The 12,343-nt window shown below is 40.8% G+C and overlaps 1 protein-coding gene across 3 annotated transcripts in view; it reads right to left on the bottom strand.

Moving 5' to 3' along the window:
* The window catches only part of SEPHS1 (selenophosphate synthetase 1), a 24,002-nt gene continuing 11,659 nt past the window's right edge, over positions 1–12,343 (bottom strand). For all 3 annotated transcript variants that reach the window (XM_042053182.1, XM_042053174.1, XM_042053192.1), the window contains exons 5-9: positions 11,649–11,803; positions 10,771–10,861; positions 7,755–7,854; positions 5,998–6,210; positions 1–1,328 (exon numbers count right to left, since the gene is read on the bottom strand). In XM_042053182.1, the coding sequence (XP_041909116.1) occupies positions 1,114–1,328; positions 5,998–6,210; positions 7,755–7,854; positions 10,771–10,861; positions 11,649–11,803 (774 nt within the window). In that variant the 3' untranslated portion in view covers positions 1–1,113. The remainder of the gene's footprint in view (positions 1,329–5,997; positions 6,211–7,754; positions 7,855–10,770; positions 10,862–11,648; positions 11,804–12,343) is intronic.

A 12,343-nucleotide genomic window follows, 5' to 3' on the forward strand; every position in this document is an offset into this window, starting at 1 on the left:
TAAAAAAAATTAAATATTTATTTTGAATAACAAGCTTAAGTTCAAGCTGCATTGTTGGCAATGTCGGTTTTAAACACAGATCACAAAAGCGTGCAGAAAATTGTATTTGAGCAAAGAACAAAATAATACTAAGAATTATACTAAACAGCTGCTGATTTTTAAAGAAACAAAAAAGGCTTGTAATCACTATACAAAATATAAAATGTATTAAACACTACCATCCACAGAACAGAGGTTTATTTTAGTTTGATTATATTTAAAAATTATTTGTGTAGTTATTTATATAGTGAATTGTAAATGAATATTATACAGTAACCTTTTGGTCTGCAAAACCTTTGTTGCACTGTAGCACATCCAATCACGTTGCAAAAAAAAAAAAAATTATTTGTCCTTACTATCAATAAAGAAAACAATCATTGATAATACAGTAAATATTGTCAGATCTACAAATAATGAAATTCAAAATGACTCCTTCGACTCTGAAGCGCTTTCCATGCAAAAAGTCAGCACTTGCTGTTTAAACTGAGTGCACTACCAAGCAATGTCCAGGGTTGTAGATGCTCTTGGTAAGACTAAACCTTACAAAAAAACTTAAAAAAAAAAAAAACTTAAAAAAAAAAAAATCAAAGATTGAATGCAATCATGCAACCTCTTACTACTGGGTAACCCACTGTGTCGCTTGTCAATTTATTGCCTTTCTGGAATATCACTCAAGGCATCAAAATTAGACTCATGATAAATACACACATAATGAAAGGACACAAACTGCTATTTGACACTACTACTGGTAATGTCTGTGCTACGTGAAAGCACCTTTAAAAAGAGCCTATGCGGCAAGAGATAAGTGTCTAAAGATTCAAAATGAATCAACAGTATTGGATAACAATATAATTCTCAACTCAGAAGCTGCCTCAAGATTAGGTGCATCTTCAGTTAATGTAACAGGAAAAAAAGGCAATGGATTTTATTTTATTATTTGTATCCACTCATAAACTGACCTAAGGCCACCAGATGTGCAGACACAACAAGTTTTCTTTTCTTTTTACAGTTCTTTAAATTGTAGGATGATAAAGGAATAGATCTATTCAAAAACAAACAGCTATTTCATCTCTATTAAGAGGTGGCACCGGGTGTGGGGTTCACGTTCTGAGTGGCCACCTGTGGTGCCACTTCAATGATCCGGGGTTTGTCTATAATCCTGGCCGTGCGGTTGCCCTTCTCTACAATGCCAATAATCCACGCCTGGTGGCCTTCGCCGTATTTTGGGGACTTGATCTCGGCGCAGAAACGCGCTGCCTGTTCTCGTGGTAAGCAGATGAGGAGGCCTCCTGCAAAGAAAAAGAGCAGAGCATCAAAACATCTGACTGCAAAGCATTTCAGCCTTGGTCTGCCAGATCTCTACTTGGACAAGCACTTGGTGACTTCAGTGGAGTCTGATGAACTCCAAAGACTCCAAGAAAAGACACAGTGGAAGTCTGAGCTCTTGCTCTACAGCAAGATGTCTGTGCCTGAATGCAGTGTCTAGTTTCAGATAAATGAAGCCAAATACACACAAAAGATGTTGGCAAAAGGACGTGGTACTGATGCCAACAAATGACATACTGAAACAACACCAGCATTGTAACCTTCCTCAGAGGACTGCGGAGTGCCTCTAAACAGAAATGTTTTGGATAAAGGTCATATGCAGATACCTGTAACCACATATTGGTGGCAGCTGATTCTGTGAGTAATCCTGTTGCCTGCAATGAAATCATTCATCAAAGCAGGGACCACTGCCCTGCTGAGAATGCAAGAGGCAGAACATGAAACACAGGCTTGATCCAGTGCTCCCTGTGACAGTGCTTGTGACCCCTTTGTCTGATAATTTTCTAACCTTTTTAGTCTTTCCTGTAAGTTTTTTTTCTCAGACATGATTGAAAATACTTCATTTACTAATGAACGCTTTCAGAAGTGGCAAGGTAATCAGTTAGCAAGTTCACCATTCCGCAGTTAAACCTAAAAGCACTTCCATTTTTAGAATCCCAGAGCACTGAAAAAGGTAGGTTAGCAAGTGAATTGAAAATGTTTGGAGAACACAGGGAGAGAGTAGATTCACACAGCCCGGAATCTGGGCACATGCTGAGCCTCACTTACTCTTACAGAGTAATTTGACCCAAAGCTTTCTCATCCTCCCAAGTCCTGCCACCAGCTCTGAGCCAGCCCTGGGGCAAAGGGCCACCTGCTGAGCAGGCCATCCTGGGCTCGGTGCCACCTCCTCCTCCTCCACTCACAACTCCTCAGCACCGTGGGCACCTTGATGTTTGCTTTTCCAAGCACACAGTCCCCTCGGTGGTGACTAAAGACACTTTTCATTTAGGGCTATGAGGAAGAAGCAGCTACTGAACATGAGGAGTTCATTAAAAGGGTAAGTGGAAGTGTGAAAGTGATTTTTTTAGATTCTGTATGAAGAAAAGTGTGCCAGCCAGAAAATGCCTACATCTCTGACATTTCTAAGTAACATCCAGGTATTTCCATCAAACACAACAACAAAAAACCCATAAGCTTGAATGACAGCACCTGTAACTACTCCAGATGTAACAGAGAAATCAATTGCAAAGGAATTATGTGACATTCCAATGGAAGGCTCTAAATCCAATTGAAGAGAAACTTATGGTGCAAGTGAGTCAGGGGAGAGGTTTGCAAGTGGCAGTGCAGAGAAGGTGCTAATTAACCAGAAGAGAGGTGTGCAAGTATGGTGAAAAAGGAAATAAGAAAGAGCAGAAAAGTAATCTTTACTCATTTTTTTTCACACACATTCTCTTCCTGCAATTTTGTATCACTTGTATACCTACCCCTTTATCACTCTCTGGCAAGATCAAAAACATGTACAAAATCCCAGTTTCCAGTGAAAAAATTACTTCCCACCTGCTGGCTACATCCCAGTCTGATCAATAACGCTATGGGCTACTCTCAACCAGCAGCAGGCTTCCTGTATGCAGGGATTATAGTTATTTCTCTGCTACACTGACCAGTCTCTCTTTAACCCTTTGGGTAAGTCCTTAAGATTCTCCACCACGTTTTTTAGGCTAGTCTGTTTTCTTGGCATTCCCAGCTGCTCTGCTTTTTGGGAATTGAAAGGACACAGATATTTGGTGGCTGTCCTGGCTTATCTTTGTAAGAACAAAAGGGGTTTATTTTTTGCTAAGAGGCTTTGAACATTGCTGGTTTTAACAAGTATATTTCAAGCAGGGAAGTGGACAGAGAACACTTCAAAAGCAGGCGACACAAAGCTCTGTAATTAAGAGCAGAGATACAAATAGTTCATGGATCAAAACCAAGTCCTTGTTCCTGCTAATGGCTTTCTCCCACAATGACTTATAACAGGATGACATCATTAGCCTTGCCTCTTGTCAGGCACTGACACAGCCCTTCTTTTCCACCTATCTGCCTATTTCCACCAAATCTCCACAAACACCAAGTTAAGATACCTGTACTACACTATAAGAGTCATCTGACATCCAAAAGTTATTGTGTGTTAAAACACAAAGATGTGTTAAAAGTTAGGACTGAAAAATACACACATGTATTAATGTCCCAAACAGAGTAACTCTGTGACTTATCTCTGCAAGAAGCCAGTCTAACAATTCATTCTTTTGAAACCGAATGCCTGACTGCAACTCAAACCATTACCAGAGTTCCCTAAAAGAGAGCACAGAATCATGTAGAAGTGCAATTTTAGGAGACTACACCACTAGTAAGAGTGCCTGAAGGATGGAACAGATGACATAATACATCTTTTCAACACTGACTTTTGTCAACAGGTGCCCAGCAAATGCACATGGGGAAAAAACTCCACAATATCCTTAAAATCCATTCAAATAGTTTTCCAGTAAATTTCTTACTGCCTGCCCACTCTGCTGAAAAACATCTGTTCCCAGATGAAGAAGCTACAGACAGAGCATGTCTAGAAGTTTAAGTCAATAGAGAAGGAGTGTCTGTGTTAAGTAAGCAGAGCCCTGAGCAGCCCCAGCAGGCCTCCCCACAGCTGGGTATCAGGCACAGCAAGGCAGGCCCTGGCCTTCACATAAGGACAGGAGGTGTGCAAACAGCGCAGGACAGGAGGTGTGCAAACAGCCTGGTGTGAGTGCTAAGGAGCTGTGCCAGCGCAGCCTGCCCAGCGCGCACTGCTGACACACCAGGCCCTGCAGTGCAAGCCCAAAGCCAGAGCCCAGTCAGTGTGTACACATGGCTATGGATCTTTTGGATATCTGGCAGACACTGTCCTTTGACAAATCCCTGTGGCCACCTCTAATGCGAGAAACACAATGCTGTGATCAAATCAGCCAGGGTGTTTTGAGGCACTCACAGTTCACCACCTACCAGATCTGTCTCACTGTTTTTCCCATTATCATCCATCTCTGCCCAACACAAGCTGCTCAGCATTTCAGAGACCTCTTGCTCAGAATCTCTTTTGGGACTGAGAAGTCAAGCACTTCCCACTTCCCAGCAATGCATCCATCTGCACCATTTTACATTCCTTCAGTGAAAAGAGAACTGGGTATACCCCAGGGCGCAGGATGGGCAGCTCTGAAGACATAGGCACTCAGTTTGCAGCTAAACCATTCCCACACCAACTGCTATCCAAACCTCTGCTACAGCCACTCACCTGGAACAGCACCTTGCACTTCCAGCTCCATGTCATGCTATTTTTTGGGCTTTTTCCAAATAATAAATGCTACTGGCACTCCAGCTATGTGGGCTCCTGGGTAGTAAGAATCTGACTGGTGCTACCAACCTTATTGACACAGCTTGCCAAGCTACCACCAGATATTTCTGCTCCCTTCTGACTGACTCTGGACTTGGAAAGGGTTCACATCCCATATCCGGTTACACATCGTCTGAGCCACACAGTCTCTGAAGGACAGAGTGTCTGCTCAAGTACAGATGGCCAAGGAACAACTCAGCACATCAGTGTAAGTTATGTATTCACTAGGGGAAAAGCATATGGCTCTCACTGTGATGCTTTTTTCTGGATCTTCGGACTGTTTTGCTTCAAGGGGCCCCCTCTATTGTGAACTGCAGAGAACTTGGATAATACTTCTGGAGAGCCGGAAGATGGCAGGGAAATGAGATAAGAGGAAAAGACGGATTTGTTGCTACATCTCTCCATTTCCCAAAGAGAAAGAAAAGTCAGACTAAATTAGAAAAAACAAAATGGAACAGGATAGAAGATTCAAGGGGAAAGTGAAGTAGAAAGAATTCCAGCAGAAGACAGTGATCATGCTCATCAGAGAAGAGCCTACTCTTAATAAGGCAACTTAAAAACCATCAGAAGTTCTCATCACCTGATGACTCTGTAAATGTTTTTGTCCACAGCCAAGTTTTCAGTACAGTCTGTTGTACTCACTGTCACTGCAAATGGCAACTTTATTGAAGTAATAAATGGGTCAGAAAACAATATTTATTTTTTTGCTGCTCGTATGGTCCCTTAAAGTCAGATATCATAAAAGGGAGAAAAGCTGTAAGCTGTATTCTTGGATATCTGTATGCTGGGGACAGAGAAGGCCTCAGTTGCCAACACTGGCCCACCCAACACTATATTTTGCAGTGACAAACCAAACACCATCCTTTGTCAGGCAAAACTACTGCCAGTGGCTTTGCTTTTGAGAAAACAGTGCCAGATGTGGTGGAATTTCCAGATATTCACTGTTCTGCAGTTAACAGAGAAAAATTAGGCTTCAAAAGAATTCAGAATCATCACTAACTGCAAACTGGAGGGTTGCAGGGTTTCTGTAACAGTGTTCCATTGGGGAGTGGAAGGCATTCAGGACAGGATGGTGGTTTGGAAGTCAGGCTGAAGGAGTCAGTTGTGAACAGCTGTGTGGCTGCTGCTCATTAGCCTGGCCAGGTGCCAAACCAACTGTGACTCTAAACGCACAGCACGCGATTTATAGGTTTGAAATGGAATTCTGAGGTGCAGGTGTAGGGAAAGAAGAGGGTGGCACAGCTGTCACCTACCTGAAGTCTCTGGACAAGTCCCATGCATGAGGCCGAACATGTTGCCACAGGCCTTACTGACAGCAGCCATCTTAGCCAGGACGGGGAGGTTGTGAATAACAAAGGACACCTCGTTTCGCTGCTGCTTGGCAAGGTTTTGTGCATGCCCCAGGATCCCGAATCCTGTGATGTCTGTAGCTGCATGTGCATTGAAAGTGTGCATGAGTCCAGCAGCTACAAGAGAGGGAGGGGGAAAAAAACCACCAAATCAGAAAATACTGAATTATCAGGAAAATGCTTCAACAATATTGTGCACAGTCTGAATGAAGTTGCATACCTTTAATGCAAACCAGGTTGGGTTAAATTAATAAAATAAATAAAATTGTGCTTGAAGAGAACTGGAATTCACCAATAGTGCACGTAACACTTAAAAAATTCCATTTGTATTTAAGACATTAAATCATGCTGAAAATCCGTCATGGAAGTTGAATTTATGAGCATGGTCTATTAGCCATGTGCTACTCATTTATATTGGCAGTCTAAGAAACAGGGATTTGCTTCAGATCCAAACTTCCCAGAGCTGAGGCCAGGGAGGTTCTGAGCTCAGCTTTGCTTCACTAAAGGCAGGGACCAGACACAGCTCAGTCTTCTCACACCTCTTCCCCTGCCACTCTGCAATGGTGGCATCAGAACTTGAGATGTGGACACTCAAAGTTTAAGAGCTGAAGAACAAAGCCTGCGGCTGTGGGGGAAGGGCCCCAGCCTTCCCACCTATACATTCATGAAATTCCTGTGCATTTGCAGCTCCTGGGTGGGCAAAGGGCACCCCTGCATGCAGGACTATAGCACCAGCTAAGAGTACTTAAGTGTTGTTAAAGGTGTCTGACAAGAGTAGAGAAAAACAAAACAAAGAACGCTTTGCCTTTCTTTGGTGCTTCCCAATAGAAGAGCAGGACTGAGTGCTTTTCCATAAGACAATGATGGTCATTTATCTTTCCTGGAAGGCTTTGACAAAGAATGAAAAACCAGGGCTATGACGTAAGAAATGAAAACTGAATAAATGGGGAAAAGAGATATTTAACTATCCCCATTCCTTCAACTCAGAAGTAAGTAAGGAAACATTTAATTCAATTCCCCACTCTGCCAAAAGATACTTTGGACAAAGAAGGGAAATCATGGATTAAAATTTCTAGGGTAAAAGCAGAACCTTTCCTCTACCAAATTAAAAGAAAAAAAATCAAAACAAAAAACCCACTACAGGAACAGGAAAAAGACAAACAAACAGAAAAGTAGGCATATTCCACATACATATTCCACACTGTGGAAAGCACAGTACAAGACCGAATTAGAAGAAAGTAAAAAAATTTTAAACATTAAAATTTAAATTGAAGCTTACATAAGTTTAGAGCTTTTCCTTTATTTATTCTATTTCAAATTCTTTTAAGTTTATCACTGTCAGGCCTTCTCTGTGTAGAGAGATAAGGAACAAATCCAGTATATTTCCCTTTTAAACGTCCTCTAACTCACTGTGATGTTACTTGCAGCACTCACATGAGTCATAATCATATCCAGCAGCTTTGTGTTTTTGCTGTATAATTACAAGAGGGCGTTTGATTTTAATTTGCTTGTTTCACAAACACTGAACAGCAGAAAGATGGGGCAGAATGAAAGGGACAAAGTGGCTGTGTCACAATTCCCCAAGGCAGTGAAATTAAATTGAGTATGGAATTGAAAAAAACTCACAATCCCTCCCCTCCAACACACACATCTCTTCTTACCTGTCCTGTTCAGCCGTGCCATATTCATCATTGCTTCCTGGTATGCTAGTTCTACATCCTCCTGCGTTACCACGAGTTTGATTTTATTCCACTTTTCAGGCTAATGGATGAAATAAAGATGTTTCTTTTAGATTTTCAGCTGTATATTTTAAAGCACACCCTGACCACTTAAAAAACCCCCAACCCTTAATCCAAAATGTACCTTTTTTTTTAAACTCAGTTAAAGAGGGGCAAAATGTTCCACAGTCAGAGGTGTGTGCCTTAGTCTGCTGTACCCCAGCAAAGTTTATTTAAAGAGCTATTAGGCACTAAGCACCTCAAATCCTGCTTTCAGCAGCTGAGTGGAGTGGAATAAACTACCCCAGGGAAAGCATTCCTTCAAGGCAACTGTCTGGATTGAACTCCCACAGCCAAATTAAAATAACTTTGTTGCTGGACGTTGAGATTTTTAATTTCTTGGGATTTTAAGAGATTGTTCTTGATTTCATACCTGGACACTTTGACCAGGAAAGATCACTGATACCCACCAGTCCTGGGCAGAGGAATGTATGCTAAGGCAGAATATAATCACTCTAGCTCAGGATTAGGTTTCATAAGCCTCCCTTACAATTTAATACCAGCATCTTCCAACCATTCTCCAGTGTTTGGTATGGACTCATCTCTTCATCACATTCCCATAAATGCTCTTTGTCCCAGAAGGGTTTCACAACAATTTAGGAAACAGTACCTTTATAAAGGGCAATTGTTTCATTCGAAGCTGAAGCGATTCCAGATCCAGAATGAAAACAAAGCAACTATTTTATTTTTAAAAGCCACACTACAAACTGATTCAACTTATTTTTTTACAATGAAAATAAAACTACAGAGAACTGAAATAGCCACAATACCTACACTGCCATTCCATAGAGTAAATGTATAGAACAAACTTCTTACTAAACAAAAGGTGCAAGAACTACTAAGAAGTGGTAGGTGATGCTGCACTGGGGCAGGATCTTGTCTTAAGTGAGTGCTGACTTCAACAGGTGTAAGAGAGAATCCCGAAATGGCAAAAGGGGGAAAGATTGGTCAGCCACAATAAATAAATCGTTAAAGAGCAAGGAACAATGGCAGTGGGACCAGAGTTTCTGAGATTAGGTTGAACTGGATCTACCAATCAAAGAAAAGCATTTTTGTTTACACAAATGAGTGACCAAGTCAAAAAATAAGATGTGGCTGTTATAGAGATGACAGAATAGTGATTATTCTTACTCTGGAAATGACTGAAAAAACCCTGAGCATTTATTCTGCCTTAGGTTTCAAAAACACAGTTCTGAGGCTGATCACAGGATGGAAACTGGTCAGATGATGGCAATGGAAATCACAAATGATGTGAAAGCAGAACTAAAGGCTGAGGGTAGAAGAGCCACAAACACAGGTAAGATACAAATGGGAGGCAAATTCCTCTCCACTACAGCAATCAGATACTCGGGTTAGTCAACAGGGAATTAAGGCAGAAAAGTTTGCAAAAACTCCCAAACAGGTTATAAAAGCAAGCTTAGATTTCCAAATGGGAAGGGTCTGTAGACAACAGCAAGGGCTAGAAAACCCTCTCTGAAGGGGCACATCACAGCACCCCTTTTCATGCCTTGAAGGATACATATCTCTACACTCCAGTTTTCCTTTCTTGCCTATGCATAAACTTGCTATACTATACCTTCTCCCACACACTTCTAAATATGAAGTCCATTTCCCCACCAAAATTTGATTTACAGGTGGATTCATGATAGGTAATTAATTCTAGTTTCACTTTCCCTACTCTTTCACAACACAAAGCTTAAGAAAAGGTAGCACAGCTACTAAGAAATTTTCCTACCACAACCAAAGATATATTCTGTTTACACATAATAGCAGTATTGATTTCCTGGCTGTCCTCATTTTTCAGACCAGAAGGTTTTTGTTTGACAGTCAAGGAAATTAGTAGTATTTGAAATATGTGGAAATTCAGAATAGCCTTAATTTGCAAGTCTGCTTATCAGTACAGCAAGAAGATATGTTAAGAAGTTACATTATGGCTAGAAAACGTACTATGGAATTGGGGTCTTGTTGTTTCACTTCATTTTCATATCAAGATTATCTGAGGCCCTGATCCTTATATCTGTGGAAAACACAGGATTCTGAAGAGGTCAGAATAGCTCAGCCAGACCCCATGAAGAAGGAGAAAAATATTTTTCTCTTGTTGCTCACACTTCAGACTCCAATGAAGGTTTAAACTGGTTCTCTCCCACTTTGCTAACACTAGCTGTGTAATTAGAATTCATCTGACAATGCAGTGGCCAACAGCCAAACCAAAGTAGATTCCAGCTCGCTCCTCTGCCAGTCTATTGGCTCAGGAGTCCCAAAAGTAGAAAAGATGCATCTTTTTAGAGTATAAACTGAGCAGTTATAATTCAGAAGACACGTACTGGGAGCCAGACAACATAAGCAGATGCCAATTTTGCAGTCACTTTTCAGTTCAGTAGTTACATTTTTGCCTGAAGTAACAGATGGAAGTATGTCTACATCCATAATGCTGCTAGAAATATTCTTACTGAATGCACAGGGCAATACATGTGAAACGCAGATAAACTTCCATGTACACAAGCAGAAAGCCCAAGAACACAGAGAGAGCATTCTTGGCCTAATTGCCATTAATGAGCGTTGCCAATTACTTTGGCAGGTGGAATAGGGCATAATGTTGCCCAGGGTGATAGTCTGTTGTTCTGTTAGTAAACAATTTTGGTTATTACAGCACTGCCTGAGAAATAACTAAGAATTAGGTGCAACTAAGATGGACTCACTAAGCACAAAACTGTAAACTGCCTCGATTCCAAAGGAGTTTTGCACACAAGCAGGGAAGGGCAGAACATATGAAGGAGGAAGGAGGAGAGGTGACAGATCACTCCCATCTGAGCTGAACTTTGTCATGTTGAGGGAATGAGGAAGGTCATCTTTAACTAACATGTCTCTTCCCTATTTCTTTTTTTTGCAGTGTACTCACAATATCTAGCCACTGGTGGACAGCCACAGCCACTTGTGTTCCCAAGGGTTTAGTTAATACAAGCACATCTCCTGGCACTGCGTTGTCTGGCCTGGAAACAAAGAATTCATATATTAATTATATAGCAAGATTCAAACACGTTATTAGGAATAAGTGCTGATAATTAGATTTTCACAGACCCATGCATCTTATTGCACAGTTAAAAAACTGACTAATTGCAGAATTACCCTTTGGGATTCATTGCCATGCAATATTATTGATGAATATACTGCAAACTTGTTTTAAAAGTGCTAATCCTTCTTTCTTGGAAAAAAAACAATGCTTGCAGTCACACACACACCAAATTACATATCTTCTTTCAATTTTTTGAGATGATAAGGGAAAAAATTGACCTTTTTTATCCAGGGCATAAGATATCCAGCATTAAGATCATGCTCAAATTCATTTGTACAGAGTAACATGCCACAGTGGGACATTCAATATCAGCTACTGTCAAATGGACAGAATGCTCTAAAGACAGCAGTTCTGTAGTTCTCTACAGCCATTAACAGGGTAATTGGGACATGGTTTAGAAAGGCATGTATAAGTGTGGCAGAAAATTATGTTCAAAACAGTCTCCACTACCTTTAAAGATTAGAAGCTTAATTCTCCTGTCAAAAGGAGAGTGGGATCAAAAAGTACTGGGGCGTGGGGAGAAGTAAAAGGACATCCTATTTAAAAAAAGCAAATATGTACAAAGTGCTAAGGACAAACGCAAGCAGGAGTAGGTACTGCTTTATTCATCAGGAGACACACCACAAGATCACAACACAGTGCTTAACAGATTTCTACTGTATCCCTCAGACCAGTGCCTTTGATTGTTCAGTGATTTAACTTACATTATAAATTCATTAGGCTGACAGACTGTTGTGGCCACTCCTCCTAAAACAATCCAGGGATTTAACACTGTTTGGCCACCAGTAACAGATGTTCCTGCCTCTTCTGCTGCATCTTTGAAACCCTGGATAATTAGAGGCATCACTTTGTCTCTTTCCTAGAGATCAAAACAGAAGTCAGAGTTCCATACACAGCAGTGCTAGTCATTGCAAGAGTGGTCCAGGGCTTTAACCACTCCAACCAAATGCCCTCATGGCAAATAGTTCGTGACAGAAAAGCAACCCTTAGGAAGAGTCTGGCCTCCTGAAAACTGCATGTTAACCCATAAAGTTAAGGTTTTACAGCTCTGTGTAGAAGAGGTGCAAAGACACTCTTACACCGAAGCAACATTCTTCAAAAGGTCATATAAGAGTAATCAGAGTTCTGGAAACTCAGAACAACTATCCTGCTGCTGTAACCAGGTACAGCCACAGCAGTGCAGTGCTAAAAGGCAACATTTAATCAAGATGCACTTGGGTTCCATCAACCATCAAAGTTTCAGCTTACATCCTTCTAAGAATAACATCCCTTTTTTGCTACTGCAAAACAACCATACATGCTGGCCACTTCCACAAAAAAAAAAAAAAAAGAAAAGAAAGAATAAAAAGAAATATAAAAATAATAAAAAGAAAGCAAAACCAACCCATAATTATCTATC

Source organism: Corvus kubaryi, unplaced genomic scaffold (genome assembly GCF_017639235.1).
Source record: "Corvus kubaryi isolate FWS band 111438036 unplaced genomic scaffold, C.kubaryi_AGA036_p1.0 135, whole genome shotgun sequence".
Taxonomy (NCBI): domain Eukaryota; kingdom Metazoa; phylum Chordata; class Aves; order Passeriformes; family Corvidae; genus Corvus; species Corvus kubaryi.